This window comes from Diabrotica undecimpunctata, unplaced genomic scaffold (genome assembly GCF_040954645.1).
Source record: "Diabrotica undecimpunctata isolate CICGRU unplaced genomic scaffold, icDiaUnde3 ctg00000602.1, whole genome shotgun sequence".
Taxonomy (NCBI): Eukaryota; Metazoa; Arthropoda; class Insecta; order Coleoptera; family Chrysomelidae; genus Diabrotica; species Diabrotica undecimpunctata.
In genome coordinates, this window is record NW_027311910.1 from 86,551 (window position 1) to 103,057 (window position 16,507).

A 16,507-nucleotide genomic window follows, 5' to 3' on the forward strand; every position below is an offset into this window, starting at 1 on the left:
CTCTTTCGACCACAATTCTCAGGATCATCGTATGATGCTAAGTAATGGAGTAATGACATAACATAGTCAACTAAATACTTCCATTGTTTCTCTTTCTCAAAGGCAGAGCTTCTTAAAACAGATGAAATACGACTTCTACGGAACATAAAAAAAATGTGGAGAATGAACAGAGGACAAAGAAAATAGATGAATGAACTCATAAAATCGAAATACATTCAGAAGAAAACATGGGCAGACTACTTTCGATACCTATTTGCTAAAGGTGACTATAATGAACCACCAACACCAGATATGACGGCAAACGAAGAAATAAATACTCAGGAGAAAGAAGTAAAGGAAGCGTTAAGGAATTTAAAAATCAGAAAATCACCAGGAGATGAGAGAATATACAGCGGAGGACCAGATCTGACCAAACAACTACTAAAACTAATCCAGAAAATAATAAAACAAAACAGAATTTCTTAAGCATGGGCATCCTAATACCTCTTTTTAAAAAGGGTGAAAAATCAGACCCAGAAACTTAGAGAGAAATTAATTTATTAAACACAACAATAAAATTAACAACTGAAGTGATAACAATTAAACTAAATAAAATTATAAAATTAGCAGAAGAACCACAAGGTTTTACGTCGGAAAGATGATGCACCGACGCTATATTTATAATGAAGCAAGTGCAAGAAAAATCAATAGAATACAACAAATCGCCATATATGTGTTTCGTGGACCTTAAGAAGACATTTGACCAGGTCAAATTGCAGGACGTTATCAACTTATTATACGCAAGAGAGATACCTTTATGAATAATCAAAACGATCAAAAATATCTATTAAAACAACACAATAAAAGTAAAAGTAGAAGAAGAACGGACTGACATTATTGAAGTTGGAAATGGGATAATGGAGATATAAAAATATCAAAATTTATAAAACAGTCATCAGACCAATAATGATGTACGGACAGAAACATGACCTGGCACAGAGAGGACAAAAAGGATGTTAGAAACAGCAGAGATGAAAACATTTATAAAAATTGATGGAAAAACACTAGGGTACAGATATACGACGTAGATGCTAGGTGGAGAATATCAAGGACTGGGTAAGAAATAGAAGAGTAGAACGGAAGGATCACATATGCCGAAGACAACAAAGAGAGTAGTAAAGACGGCTTCTCAATAGAAAGACCATCAGTAAGAGGACTACGAAAGCGATGGAACGACAACTTACTGCAGGCACATTAAGTCCAAGTTAATTGAGATGATTTCTCCTAATTATTATCTAAAATCTTATAATATATAATCTGAAATAGTAATAGCTCAGTTGAACCGAGAGGGTATTGGCACTGGCCTTTACAAGTAAATAAACACACATCGAGCTACGATTAAATAAACACAAGTGTTGAGCGATTAGGCATAGTGAACAAATTCCCTTCGTTGGCTCAGTGAAGATGTTCGTTCTGTTGTAATGGAAACACCAAATAATAGTAGCAGAGTTTATTGTTGAGACGTACACTATGGGTGTAGACCCGGGATTACTTTGAGTAGAGACTGATGAAGTTGATCGTTGAAGACTATATGTTCGTTGAGTGAATATTGATTGAATGCTTCTCTAGTCAAGAGGTATTAGTTTTATATAAATTCTATTTGGGTCAATATTTTTCGTGTACCTAGCGTGATATGTGTATTTAATTTATGTAAATTGTTTAACTTTGTCAGTACTTTTGACTGATGTCCAAATTATTATTTATAATTGACCAAATGTGTATGTAACCTAATTAACTACGTGTGTGTATTTAATAACAAATAGATTCATTCTGTCTACTGGGTGATAAAATTATACTGTCCAATTTCGGATATGAATTATGAAGATTTGATATTGGACACATAGCATTGCAAAAGAGTGGGTTATTTTGATAAATAGTTGTTCGCTTACCATTACATACCTTTTAGCAAGTTAAAAAAATACTTTGTAAGACTATTTGCATTTATTTACCAAATCTATTACTAAACTAAGGATCTAGGGACCACAACATTATGGAAGCACCTATAGAAACACACAAGAAGTAATGAGAATACTAATGTTTTTACTACGCGTGTTTAGTTGTTTAGGAGATTGATTCATCATTTCACATGCTTGTTAAATTACTAAACGCGTTTTTGGTCAAAGCAATTCGCATTTGAACCTTTCCTTTGCAAGTTCCATTGCTAGTAGTCAAGAACTTGATGAATGTTTCTATTCATCAGCATCATCCTATCATTATGCTCTATCTTGAGCACTTTTCATCTAATTTCTTGACATTTTCTTGATAGTCATTCCAACGAGTAGGAGGATCTTCCACTACTTCTTTTGTCTATTCTTGGCCTCCACTCAAGCAATATTTTCATCCACTTTTCATCACTGATTCGGGCGACGTTTCTTTCCCAGTACCATTTCAGTGTAGAAATTCGGGAAATTACATCGGTAACTCCTGTTCTTCGTCTTAAGTCTTCATTTATAACTCGGTCACGAAGCGATATACTTAGCATTGGCCTTTCCATTTTAAATGTCGTCTGCGAATTTTAAATGTGTTAATCTTCTACCGTCAATGTTCAGGCCTTTCTCTTCGCAGTTAATTTTTTTACAAGTATATTCTGGTACTGCAGTAAACAGTTTAGGCGTTAAGGTATCACCCTGTTGGACTCCTCTGCCGATTGGGATATGATCCGTGTTTTTATGTAGTTTCACCGACATAGTTGTTAATAAATTAACAAATGCCTTACTGGAAAGTCAAAACAAATTTTGTCCTAGAACTCAAAAAGAAGAGACGATTAGCCAAAATACCAGGCAACTAATGCAGAAAAGAAAAGAAATGAGAAACGATACGGAAACTAAAGCGGCGAACTACAAAAATTAAATAAAGAAATATCCTAAGCTGTTGACAAGACACCCAAAAATACAACCAAGAACAAATCGAACATACCATTGAGAACAATAGAAGTATGAAAGTATTGAGAAAAAGACTAAGAACGAGGACAAGGCAAATAGTAAATATTAAAGATATAAATGGTGGTCATCTTACAACCAATAGAGAGGAAACCCTTCTCTGTCAACTCAATAGTTGAAGACTTCTACAAATTTATGTACACAAGCCAACATAAAGCAAATAGCAGAAAAAATCAAGTACCAGAAATATTAACAAGGAAAAAGGGCATTGTCAACCAAGGATCAGAACTACTACAGGAAAATCACAATAGACGAAATAAAACTAACTCTAAGGTTAAACATAGACAGGGCGGTTTGCGCCGCGTCTGCGCCTCGTCGGCTGCCGCGCGACTTAAAACACATTAGACGGTTTAACAGTGGCAGTAGTTTTGCCATTGTATTCGGTGTTGTCAAATTTAGTCGAGTTTTTGACGTAGAATGGTATAATGATGTCTCTAGAATCACCTAGTGAAAGTGACGAAGATTTGTTTTTCCTAATAAGTGCAAGTTCACTTCATATTAGATCAAAGAAGAAGAAGAAACGCAGGTATTGGATACATGCCATAGTGAATGAACGAAAAAATGAAAGAATGTTTTACACGTTAGTTAAAGAAATTAAAGATGACCCAGAAAAGTTTTTTAATTTTATCCGAATGTCTAAGCAATCTTTTCAAGAGCTATTAGAAATTATTAAAGAGCCATGTTCAAGAAATGACACCCATATGAGAGAAAGCATATCACCAGAAGAAAAACTAATAATAACACTAAGGTAAGTTAACTATGTAGCTGTCACATACTTTTTAAGCATCTTAAAAATATATCTGTAATTTTAACTCGTTGACTGCGCATGTTTTGTGATTTTTATTATGTATGCATTATTTATGTGTTTTGTTTATTTAGTTTTTAACAATGTTTCTCCCGTTTGTTGTATTTTTTTTTTAATACAAAAAAAATATAGGAAAAATACATTTTATAAAATAAATTTTAATTAATTTATCGATATCTATAGCTTCCATAATATATACAAAATTTGGCAAACAGTCACAAAAGCAACCAAATAAAACCGCTGCAAAACAGTCACACGTCTATGTTGAAGCACGAGATATCTATTACTGATGTGCCGCCAGAAGTCATACAACCGCCGACGGCGCATGGTACTCAGCATAGGTCGCGCGGCGGCCGACGCGACGAGCTGACGAATGACGGCTCGTCTGTGTTGCACAACATAAGTCCATAGACGAGAGACCGCTTTCAACACCGCCGCGGTGCCCCGACGCGGCACAAACCGCCCTGTCTGTGTTTAACCTAAGAAGAGCTAAGAATAACAAATCTCCAGGCGAAGATGTGTAGCACTTGCCTACTTAAGGAAATAAAAAAACGTTTTAACATGTGCCTTTTGGACAGTAATATACCCGACAAATGGCACAATGCTGATGTAATTCTATTATATAAAAAATGAGATCTCCATGAATTAGAAAACTACAGACCTATAAGTCTTCTTGATCACCTATACAAACTCCTTACAAGAATAGTAACGAATGGTCTTGAGAAAAAACTTGATTTTTACAAGCCAATAGAGTAAACGGGATTTCGTACCGGATTTGGAACAAATCATCACCTACAGAGCATTAAAATGGTAATAAAAAAGACTATCGAATACAATCGACCACTCGTTCTGGTTTTTATAGATTTCAGTAAAGCTTTTAACACGGTATAATTTGACAAAATCCTGAAAGCACTACAAGCATGTAGCATTAACTACCGATATACAAGGTTAATTTCCAATACATACAAGAACGCAACTATGTCGGTGAAGGTTTCTATTATCTTATCTTTATGTAAGCGTTATGTCAGTTTGTCAATGCGAAATCTGTCCACTACCATTGTAGCTTTGTCTTCCTTTAAATAATTTCAACTAAAACTCAACTACTTACAAAACATCCACCATCAGACTTAAAACACCGAACAGAAAATCATAAACTGTTAAAAGCCTGTTTCCTAAACATTTTAAATCATACATCAATAGAAACTATTCGTAAAAAATTTGTATTAAAAGAACTGTTAAAAATCTTTAATCACGTTCTTTATTACGACTATGTTTCCCAAATATTTTAAATCATACATCAATAGAAACTATTCTTAAAAAATTTGTATTAAAAGAACTGTTAAAAATCTTTAATCACGTTCTTTATTACGAGTTAAAACACGGTTGCGGTAAGAAATATAGTAGAACGCTCAGATTTGTAGGCTTTAATAGTTCTGCTTTAAGATATAGTGCGGTGGCTGGTTGTTCTGGTAATTTAAAATGTAATTACAAGTATTTATAATATTACTTAAGTATGTACCGTTAAATCAGGACATATCGTATCTGCTAAACAGTACATTCCTCAAACGTCGCAGCATTTAAAGCGTTCTACAATATATGTTAAAGGGACTATACAATCCAAAACTTGCAAATTCACTGCGCTACAAAACTAACGCATAATTTTAAAATTCTTATTTTGAGTTGTAATGAAAAAATTTTTGTTTGTTCTTTTCTGCTTTTAGGTTGTCTTAGAACATCTTAAATAAAAAACTTTTCTTTTTTTACAAAAAATGTATTGAAATTAACAATATAACATCATAAATCTAAACATCTAAACAAACAACTGATCTAAACAAAATAACAATATAAATTAATGACGAAATTGAAATTTTTAAAGTTGAAGAAAATACTAGTACCGTGTAATAGTATCGAGTATTGCCTCCTCTGGCATTTATTACTGCTTGACAACGATCTCTCATACTGAGAATAATCGTTCTGATTTCTTCTTGATCAATTTGATCCCAAATTTCAACCAACCGCAAAAACAGTTCATCTTATGTGTTTGGTGCATTAGGTAATTGTCGTAGTCGTCTGCCTATGATGTCCCAAACATGTTCTATTGGGTTGAGGTCAGGACTTCTCGCAGGCCAATCCATGGCAGGAATTCCAACCTCCTGACGATACTGCTGAACAATTCTTGCCGTGTGTGGCCTGGCATTATCTTGCATAAGCATGAAAATATCCCCAATAAATGGTGCAAATGGCACGACATGCTCTTCTAAAATAACTTCTAAAATATACCTTTACGATGTAAGCGGACCGCGATCTATTCTAACTAATTCCGTACGAGCCTCTAAAATAATCCCACCCCACACCATTACCGAGCCGCCGCCATACTGTACAGTCCCTACGCCAACGGTGTTACACTATGCGTAGCGTTCTCCAGGCCTGGCCTTCTATACAGTCGGTTTATCCTGTCATCAGAAAAAAGACAGTACCTGGATTCATCGGTGAATAATATTCTTCCCAAATGGTGATTATTCCAATCAACATGTTCACGAACAAAATGCAATCTTTGCCTTCTATGGTCTTTGGTCAATAATGGGCCAATTGGGCCAATTGGTGCCCTTCCAGGTTGTAGGTCGTTTTCGGCAAGTCTTCTTCTAATCGTATTTTGGCTGATTCTAAAGTTATAATGATTCAAAAATTCATTTTGTAGAGAAGTACTGGTAGCAAACCTTTGTCTCAGTATACGAAGTGTCAAAAACCGGTCTAGATTAGGAGTTGTAACCCTTCTACGGCCTTGACCGGGTCTTCTCGAGTTACTTCCAGTAACAGAAAAACGTGTTAACACTCTTTAAATGGTTGACTGGGTGACGTTAAAACGTTCAGCGAGTTCTCCTTCTTCGCGAAGAGTAAAGATTCTAAAACAGAAACTTTCTGACAACTTTCTTGCTGCTGGTGGTTCATTTCAAAGAAAAAACACTTAATAAACTTAAAAAACCTCTTCAGCACAACGTAATCCAACCCAACTAAATTCGATACAAAATGAAGCACAATTAGCATGTTTTTAATTTTTTTGCAAAAAATGGTAAAAACATCAGCGTTTTTTAACGTTCTTTCGATAAATTTTACAATATACCGGGGGTAACAATAATACATTAGCACAAAAATCGAAACATTAAAATTATTTGATTTACCAGGGTTTTTAAAATTATGTGTTAATTTTGGAGCGCAATGTATTACTGTGTATTTAGTGTGTTTAAAATTTTTATCATTACTTACCCACAATTTGGTGGAAAGATCCGTTCTTGGTATGTAGTGGACCACCACTATCGCCCTAAGGTCAAAACAAAACATGTTTGATTAGATAAATGTTGAATTCTCTTAAAAAATACAAAAAATTGTATTTAAAAGAGCATCAAGGCTCCTTGAACTTGGTAATTTTTTTTATTTACTACTGTTCTGACTTTGCAATAAGTATCTATCTATCTTCTTTATCTATTAACCCGTCCAAGAAATCTTTTTATATCTTGTATAAAAGTTATATAAAATGTTCTGATTTTTAATGTGCATAAATAAAAAAAATAAACGTTTTCATGACCTTTTTATTCTTAAATTCTTTCAATATATCAACCTGCTTAAAACCCCGGTAAAATCTATACAATACGGAAATCCCCTTTTTTTATACTATCTACTTACCCAAATAACTGTCGCTTTTGTAATATTTTTTATGACATACCTGACAGGAATCTTTTAATCCTCCTTGATAACCGGCGCAAAGCATGTTATCCGTTATCTTGTTTCCGTATCCCGTTTTTCTGCAATCGATGTTCGACATTATCGGCACCTTGACTTCTCGCAGCTTGTTGGAAGTTTGTCCGTTCTGTTTGGTAGCTCCCCATCCCGTCGCTATTCCTGAAATACGAGTTTTGCGAACTTGTGAAAATTGTCATTGAAGAATGTTTATTGGTTCGGGTCATCCAAACTCCAAATGTAATGTAAAGGGTGTGGATAATAAATTTTGCAAAGGGGTTAAAGTTAACCGCCGATTCAATGAATGGTTTGAATGGAATGATTTTGTGGCAAAAAATAAAAATTGTCTTTATGTTGAGAGAATGATTAATATATTATGAAGGGATAGGTCAAATTTGACCTAGTTAATAATATCAGTACATATTTTATAAATCTTGCACACCAGTTCAAAAACTAACACCACAAAAACAAAGAGAATAAAATAACGAAAAATCTATTCACAAAAAAATGTACATCTTCCTCTACATTCCAAGTGTTCATCGAGTACTTTCGTTTTAATCTATTTACTGAAAAGTGTTTATTTCCTTGTACGTATTTGTAACTTTCTCGTTACAGTCTGTAGCTAAATGAGTCAGATGGTTTGTATGCCACCTAGTGCTTTCCAATCCCCACACACTCACCCACATCAATTTAGTAAATTTCAGGGTACTCTCTGACGCCCAAGCTATCCAACCACTCCGCCCTAATCGCACGATATAACGTTTGGCACAGCTTTACTAGTTTTATCTTTGATGACCTACAAAAGGGGGCAGCGACCTTGATCGTTGGTTCTCTGTCCAGGGTTATGTGTCCGGCCTGGCCACCGTTTCTGCGTCTATAGGTACGCGACACTCAGGAAATGCAATCATTTAAAGTTATAGTCTACAAAGGGAAACTATCGGTAAAAAAATTTTATTAGATGATGTAATGCTTAACTAATAGGGCGACAAATTAATTGTCACTTTCCTATTCACTATACAGTGACAATAGTCACTTCCATCCAATGTGGATTTGCATTTGCCCAGTATCAATATGTCTGGCGATTTACGTGACCGTTCAGCATAAAAGACGTTTCATCAGAAAAAAGTACCTTGTGTATGAAACCCTGATATCTGTTACATTTTTCCATAACGGTCTCGCAGAATTCGATTCTTCTATCAAAGTCATCTTCTGCTTCTGCAATAGTTCCTGGACCAGATGTACTTTGTATGGATGCCACTTCTCCTTTTTTAGCACTCTTACAACAGTTGATTGGTCGACATTATTATCTAGTGCGACCTGCCTAGAACTGGTATGGGGATTTTCTTGAAACGCCAGTACAACCTCCAGTTTCTTGTCGGATATTGATTTTCTACCACTTCTGGGAAAATCTTTAACATGGCCGGTTGCTCTAAATTTTTTTGTTAATTTTTCTTACTGTTAATGGAGTTGTTGATTCACGATTAAGGTATTTAGCATTAAATCAATTACGAACTTCTGCTTGAGTCCTCACTCTATCTCCATAACCAATCATGATTAAAATCTCGATTCGTTATGTTTCTGTTAGTTTCATTTTATATTCATTCATTTGATATATATATATATATATATATATATATATATATATATATATATATATATATATATACAGGGTGAGTCATGAGAAACTTTACATACTTCTACCATATGTAGAGTCCCTCAGGGAGCATATCATGTGGCCACTAAAAAATGTCAACTCCTCTTCTTTATTAATTAACAGGGTGATTTGTGTAATTGACTATTTATTTCATTTTACTGTAGTGTTTATACGGCTCATTTGATTTTTTAATTTTTGCATGATACAGTACACTACTATCAAGCATTCGACTGGTATTAGCTAAACTAAAAAATTCCAGGACTGGCTTTGGAAAAATGAATTTAGCGATTCGTATTAAATATTACACCCTGTATATATTTTTTTTAAAATGCAATAAGTGATTTTCAAACTACATAAATAGCCAATGAAAACGACATATGCGACAATGTTGTCGCACTTTTATTAAATTTTTAGTGAACGATCAAATCTTACCAAAAATAAAACAACCATAATGAAGTATCAAATTATAAGGTAATTAATTTAAACAAATGTTATAAATTTCAAACATTTTAATTGAAATGATATACTGAGTCACTGCACAACAAAAAACAGTAACTACTAACAATAACGAAGAACAATTTAAAAAAAAACTAAAAATATGTACATAGTTATGATAAACCCATAAATTAGAACTGGAAAGGATACAATAATGGTAACAAAATAAAAATAATTCAAAATAGATTTTCGAAATGGAACCCTGCAGCCTGTACACATTTTTGTTGCCGAATTGTTAATTGACGTATTGAATTACGGATACTCTGGGGATCGTTTCTAATAGTATTACAACAATGTATAATTCTATCAATTAATTGTTGTCGGTTATTAATATTCACTGCGTAAACTAGTTGCTTCAATCGTCCCCAAATATGGTAATCAACGGGATTGAAATCAGGGGATCTTGAAGGCCACGAAATAGGACCTGCACGTCCTATCCACCTGTTGCCATAAACATTATTGAGATGTTGTCTCACTGCCAGTAAAAAGTGTGGGGGTGCCCCATCATGCTGAAAATACATCCCTCGGATAGCAACGTTCGCGTTGGCAAGCAAATTCGGCAAAATATTTTGTAGAAAGTTCAAATAGACCTGCCCTGTTAAAGGACCATCAAAAAAGTGAGGACCTACTAATTGGTTATTTATGACACCAATCCACACGTTAACCGAAAACCTTAACTGAGAACGACGTTCTCGAATAGCATGGGGATTTTCTTCTGGCCACACATGTGAATTTCGTGAATTATTTATCCCGTCTCTGGTAAATTGGGCTTCATCTGTAAATAGTGTCCTGTATAGCGTAGGTCGATTATTGTTAATCCATCTACAAAATTCCAACCTATCGATCTCATCTCCAGCATGTAGTCGCTGAACCATTTGAATGTGATATGGGTATAGATTATTTTTTTGTAAGACTCCACTTACTTTTGATTGAGTAACATTGAGTTCTCGACTTACTTGTCTAGTGCTTATTGTAGGGTTCATAGTAACGGCGTCCATAATGTCATCTTCCTGCGCTTCATCTACATGTCGCTATGTTGTTCCACTAGGAAAAGTGCCATTTTCTCGCAAATAATTAAAAACTGACCCAAATGTTGGATGACTGGGAATTCGACGATTAGGAAATCTCCTGCGATATTCTCTACTAGCAGCCCTACCATTCCCATTACAGAATCCATAAACAAATATTATGTCTGCATATTCTGTTGTCGAAAACTGATGTGGCATTTTGAACGAAAGTAACAAAAGCTCTACCAAAACTAACACAATGTACTTAACGTAGATATGACAGAAGAAATATGTATTCTTGTACACATAAATAACAATTGATAATGACAATAATGACAATGGGTATAAAATATCAAGAAACGTCAAACGGTCAACGCCAACCTTCATTTTAAACTTTTTTAGATTTATTTTTATTTAGTACAGTTGATGCAATGTATTATTATTTGACATAAAATTTTAATCATTTACAATCAACAAAAACTAACATATACAAGAGGTTTGACTTTTTAATCAATTTAATTTATTATTTATCGAAAATAATGCCCCAATACGATCTATGAGTAAAAATTTAAAATTGAAAAACAATTGATTCTATCGTAGAGATAATACAAAATGACAGTAAAGATGTTGATTTTCTACGTATTAGATTATGTTGTAGGAACTCATTTTAATTAAAATGTTTGAAATTTATTTGTTTAAATTAATACCTTATAATTTGATACTTCATTATGGTTGTTCTATTTTTGGTAAGATTTGATCGTTCACTAAAAATTTAATAAAAGTGCGACAACATTGTCGCATATGTCGTTTTCATTGGCTATTTATGTAGTTTGAAAATCACTTATTGCATTTTAAAAAAAATTTATACAGGGTGTAATATTTAATACGAATCCCTAAATTAATTTTTCCAAAGCCAGTCCTGGAATTTTTTAGTTTAGCTAATACCAGTCGAATGCTTGATAGTAGTGTACTGTATCATGCAAAAATTTAAAAAATCAAATGAGCCGTATAAACACTACAGTAAAATGAAATAAATGGTCAATTACACAAATCACCCTGTTAATTAATAAAGAAGAGGAGTTGACATTTTTTAGTGGCCACATGATATGCTCCCTGAGGGACTCTACATATGGTAGAAGTATGTAAAGTTCCTCATGACTCACCCTGTATATAATGTATATATAACGAATAGATAACCAAAGCGGATTGATGTTAGAGCACCATATTTAAAGACCTGTTAATCCCGTAAAAAGCTTTTGTTAAATTAACTTTATCTCAAACTGAAATAGTCTACCTTTCACAATTTCCAATTTTTTTTATTGATATAATTTGTGTGGTGTGTGTGGAAGGATAATGGCACGGAATCAAGTCCATTTGCCACAGAAAGTTGAAAAAAGAACTTTTCTTATAATATGAATACAAAGTTGTGGGTTATGCTGCTTTAAATTTCTATTTTTACTTCTTTAATAAAATTTACTAGAAGTTCTAAAGTGTTTCTATTGGCAGTTAATAAAATGTGTGATAGATTTAATGGAAGAAAATATTTCATTTTAATTAGTTTACGAATTAAATCATCTGATTTTTTTACATGTTTTTTGCAACCGAAGAATATATGGTTGAGATCTCCGTAAGAGTTCTGATCACAACTACAGGCCGATGACTGTATAATGCCCAGCTTAGCAAGGTGCGATGGAAATCGCCCATGATTTGTTTTAAGTCGAAAAACACTTGCCGAAAAGAATTTTGACGTGGAATAATTGAAAATATATTGGGGTGGAGATGGTAGGGTTGGATGTAGATATAATTTGTGTTTGTACTGTATACATATTTTTATGTTTTATTATTTTTGTTTCCTTGAAAACAAACAAACGTTATCCTGATTTAATGAAGCATTTAATTGGCATCATTTTCAGCATAATAATGTATATCATTTGTTATATTATTATAATTACCTTATTATCATTTTCTATTATTCCAATAAATAGTTTTCAATATATATCACTAATTTAACTACATCCTGTGAAAGGAATTTTAAAAACTATGTTATTTACAGCTTTTTTGTACACTTTAATAACCAGTAAACAAGTTATGTGATGAAATCTTTTGATAAAACTGTCATGAAGACCTACCAAGCGCAGAAACATATCAACAAATACATCTGGCTTTGGATTTATACAATTTTCTTCCAAAAATAATGACAGTGTAGAAAATGCTGAGACATTCTTCTTCTTTACCTGTGAATATAAACGGACCGACTTTTTCTTGAAAGAGTTTATTTGACATAGGCTGTGAAGGGTGATGTATTTTCTCCTTAAAGACTCAAGTTCAGCATGTTGTCTATTAAAAATATGCTAGATATGTCAATCTTGACTACCATTTTTAGGAAGCAATAAAACTTCTGGCCTCAGTTCGCAGAAACGAATAAAAATTTACCCACGAGATAATCATCATTCTTATATACGCAAGAGAAGAGTTTTGAACTTGTCACCCATACATTCACACAAAAAGTAGATTAATCTTGAACTCAGAGCCCTAGCCTTAGTAAAGGTAATAAGTTTCACAGCATCTGACAAAACAAAGGTTGGATTTTTCGGCATCACAAAATGCTGCCGCTGGATCTTGCATTCATGGGGCCTCTTAAAACATATTACAAGAGATTGAAAATTGGCTCTGAAACCATTTCAGAATACTGATCACCAGCTATTAAGTCTGCGTCTCAAAAAAACATACAGCTGAAATCATTATGGCTTTCTAAAAGGCGATGTTTGGTGAGAACATTTTTTAAGATCACGACGTTGCCCTACACCATCAAGCGGGAAGTGACCGACTTCTAATTTCAATTTCACCCGATGCTGAGAAATAACGACAAGTGACTCCTCCTCCAAGATTTATCTTGTAACAGAATTTCGAATCTTAAAAATACAAAAGTGCGATGTCTAGACGTGAGTACTTTACCGAGTACTTTGTCTTATCTGCTGCCTTGATCATATAAAAATCAAGTCAGAAGAGAAAAAAATGAAAAGTGTCTCAAAGGGAATTTCGAAATTGAAAATGAACAATGTACCTCTAAAAAAAAACAAATAACAAGAAAGGAAAAGCTATTGCTACGAAGAAATTAACAATTAAGGTTAACAAGAAGAGTGTAAGGAACCAGAATTTTAGCTTATCTGAAGAAGACAAATAACTTGACTTAGATAATAATATATGCAGCTAGCAGTGATCTACTTTTCTTTAATATATGGTTTTATATTGACTATCTTTGTTTTGCTCAAAGATTGTACCTCTAAAAACCATAGGAGCAAGCTGAATTTTGCTAAGAATGTCTTTTCTTTAGATAAAAGTGTCCTATCGAAAAAACTCAAAATTCATTTTATAAAACACCTTTATAAAAACTGACTTCATTTGCGGCAAAATACAAAAAGTGCATACGAAAGCTGCACTCTTAACCTTTAAAATACCTTTCGAATTTTGAAACAATAAATGAAAAGGGATGGGAATTCATAATTCAATGAATAAATACTATGCTTTTCATTTTGTAGATTTACTGCATAATGGTGAAAAATATTTTAGTTTAAATCTAAAATCTATCTAAATGAATACCTTGTAATCCAGTAAAACTTTTTCCCGTTGGAGGTAAACAAACCGGCCTCAACATCCCTGTAAGAGGTACTTCTTGATCCAGTTCTATTATGGCGATATCATTGTTATACGTCCCACCTGTGCTGTATCCTCGATGTCGGAAAATGTTCTTAACTTTTCGAGATATTGTGTTGGTTTCAAAAGAACTGGATCGATCGTGGTCCAGGAATACTGCAGTTATTTTTTCTTTAGTAAATCTATAAAAAAAATAGTGAAGTATGACTAACAACTATACATACATAGGCTTAACTTTTAATATAAGAGTCTTTAGATGCTATAATTGACGTAAAGGAAATGTGCAAGTTTCGTCTGCGATACATAATAAGAGACTTTGGACTATATTAAATTTTATGACAACTCATTGAATGAGTAGCCAAGCGCGGAACAGGCGTACGTATTTAATGCCTTAAACAGATTTTTACTATTATATGACCGATTTAGCTGTCTTACTCTTCGCACAAATTTAGAAGTTAATTCGGTTTTCATTTGTTTATGGACAATTTTCGGTGCCTGCTTTACCCGAGATATTTGTATATATCATTGCCCATTCACCCATTGCCTTGATGTTTTGGCCATCTTGCATATCGAAACTTCCGGGCTAAACTTTTCTTCTGACTATATTTAGAATACAGCGCTTGTCTAGTCCAAAGTGCATACTGATATTATTTGAGAATGATGAATAAAACTTTCCACAGTTTTCAGCATCTGATAAAGGTGGTTTCAACTGCAAGCTATTAATTTCAAATCATCCATATGCAGCAGATGATTAAGCTTTGCAACAATAGTATTGTCGTTTTTGATGCTAAAACCTGAGTTTTTTGGAGTTAAGTAGCTGAGATAGTGGGTTCATCGCTTAACACAACCAAAGTATACTCAACGGGTCCCCCTGAAAAAGGCACCGGTTAATTGGAATATCTTTAGTTTCGATGTTGTTTTCACCGAGTATTTGAAGGTGAATTTTGGTCTTCCACTTTGTCAATATATATTTAAATTTAAAATAAATGTATATATATATATATATATATATATATATATATATATATATATATATATATAATATATATTTTTTAAATATATAAATAAATATATATAAAAAGGTCACTATACTATCATCGACATATTTTAATATATCTATAAGACATTCATAAGAAGGATAATATGCTACGCCGACGACGCCATAATAACAGCCGAAAATGAAGATCACCTACAAAGATTAATTAAATAATTCGAAGATACGGCGCTCATATACAACATGGAGATCTTAACAGAGAAAACTAAAGCGATAGTGATATCAGCGAAACCGAGAAGATGTAAACTAGTCGTAAATAACAAAATAATAGAACAAGTGATGGAAACTGAATACTTGGGAATAAAACTGTCAAGCTACGGAAAAGTGGAAGAAGAAATACAAAAACAAGTGAACAAGGCAAACAGAGCAGCAGGATGTCTCAACAACACAATCTGGAGAAACAAATACCTCACAACGGAAACGAAAACCAGGATATATAAATCAACAATAAGACCGATAATGACGTACACAGCGGAAACAAGAGCAGATACGGCGAAAACATAAGGACTACTGGAAATAACAGAAATGAAAGTCTTACGAAAAATAACAAACCAAACTCTAAGAGACAGAGTAAGAAGTGAGGAAATATGAGCGAGATGTGGTATAGAGGAAATAAACGCGTGGACCAGAAGAAGAAAAGTGGAATGGAATCAACACTTCGAAAGAATGACAGAAAATAGAATAGTACGAATAGCAAGAGACAAATCGCCAAATGGAAGAAGATCATTGGGACGACCGAGGAAAAGATTGTCAGACAACGTCAATTGAGTCTAAAAACCGAAGTAAAACAGGCATTTTGCCTATTTATAAAGTAGGAAGAAGAAGAAGAAGACATTCATGCGGCTATATTTAAATATATTATTTTAGATATTGTTTAGAGAACAGCTTTGGTAGATACGCTGGGCTACACAGGATGTGACCAATTTGTACAAAGTTGGAAGACAAGTAATTGGGCGATACTTGGCTGGATCTTGGGTCTTATATTGATCCTTTGGTATTAGATAAGTGGTTCTCTGAGTGCAAAATGGTAGTATTTTCTGCGGATTAGAAATAACATAATTAATTAATACTATTAAAAGCTCATGAACATTCCAAAACTTCTTTAGCCAAAAGTTTTTAACGTCT

At 33.6% G+C, this 16,507-nt stretch overlaps 1 protein-coding gene across 1 annotated transcript in view; it reads right to left on the reverse strand.

Moving 5' to 3' along the window:
• LOC140431251 (trypsin-1-like) overlaps positions 1-16,507 on the reverse strand; it is a 57,982-nt gene that overhangs the window by 567 nt on the left and 40,908 nt on the right. Inside the window, exons 4-6 of the mRNA XM_072519187.1 lie at positions 14,275-14,510; positions 7,505-7,680; positions 7,048-7,102 (exon numbers count right to left, since the gene is read on the reverse strand). Of these exons, the coding sequence (XP_072375288.1) occupies positions 7,048-7,102; positions 7,505-7,680; positions 14,275-14,510 (467 nt within the window). The remainder of the gene's footprint in view (positions 1-7,047; positions 7,103-7,504; positions 7,681-14,274; positions 14,511-16,507) is intronic.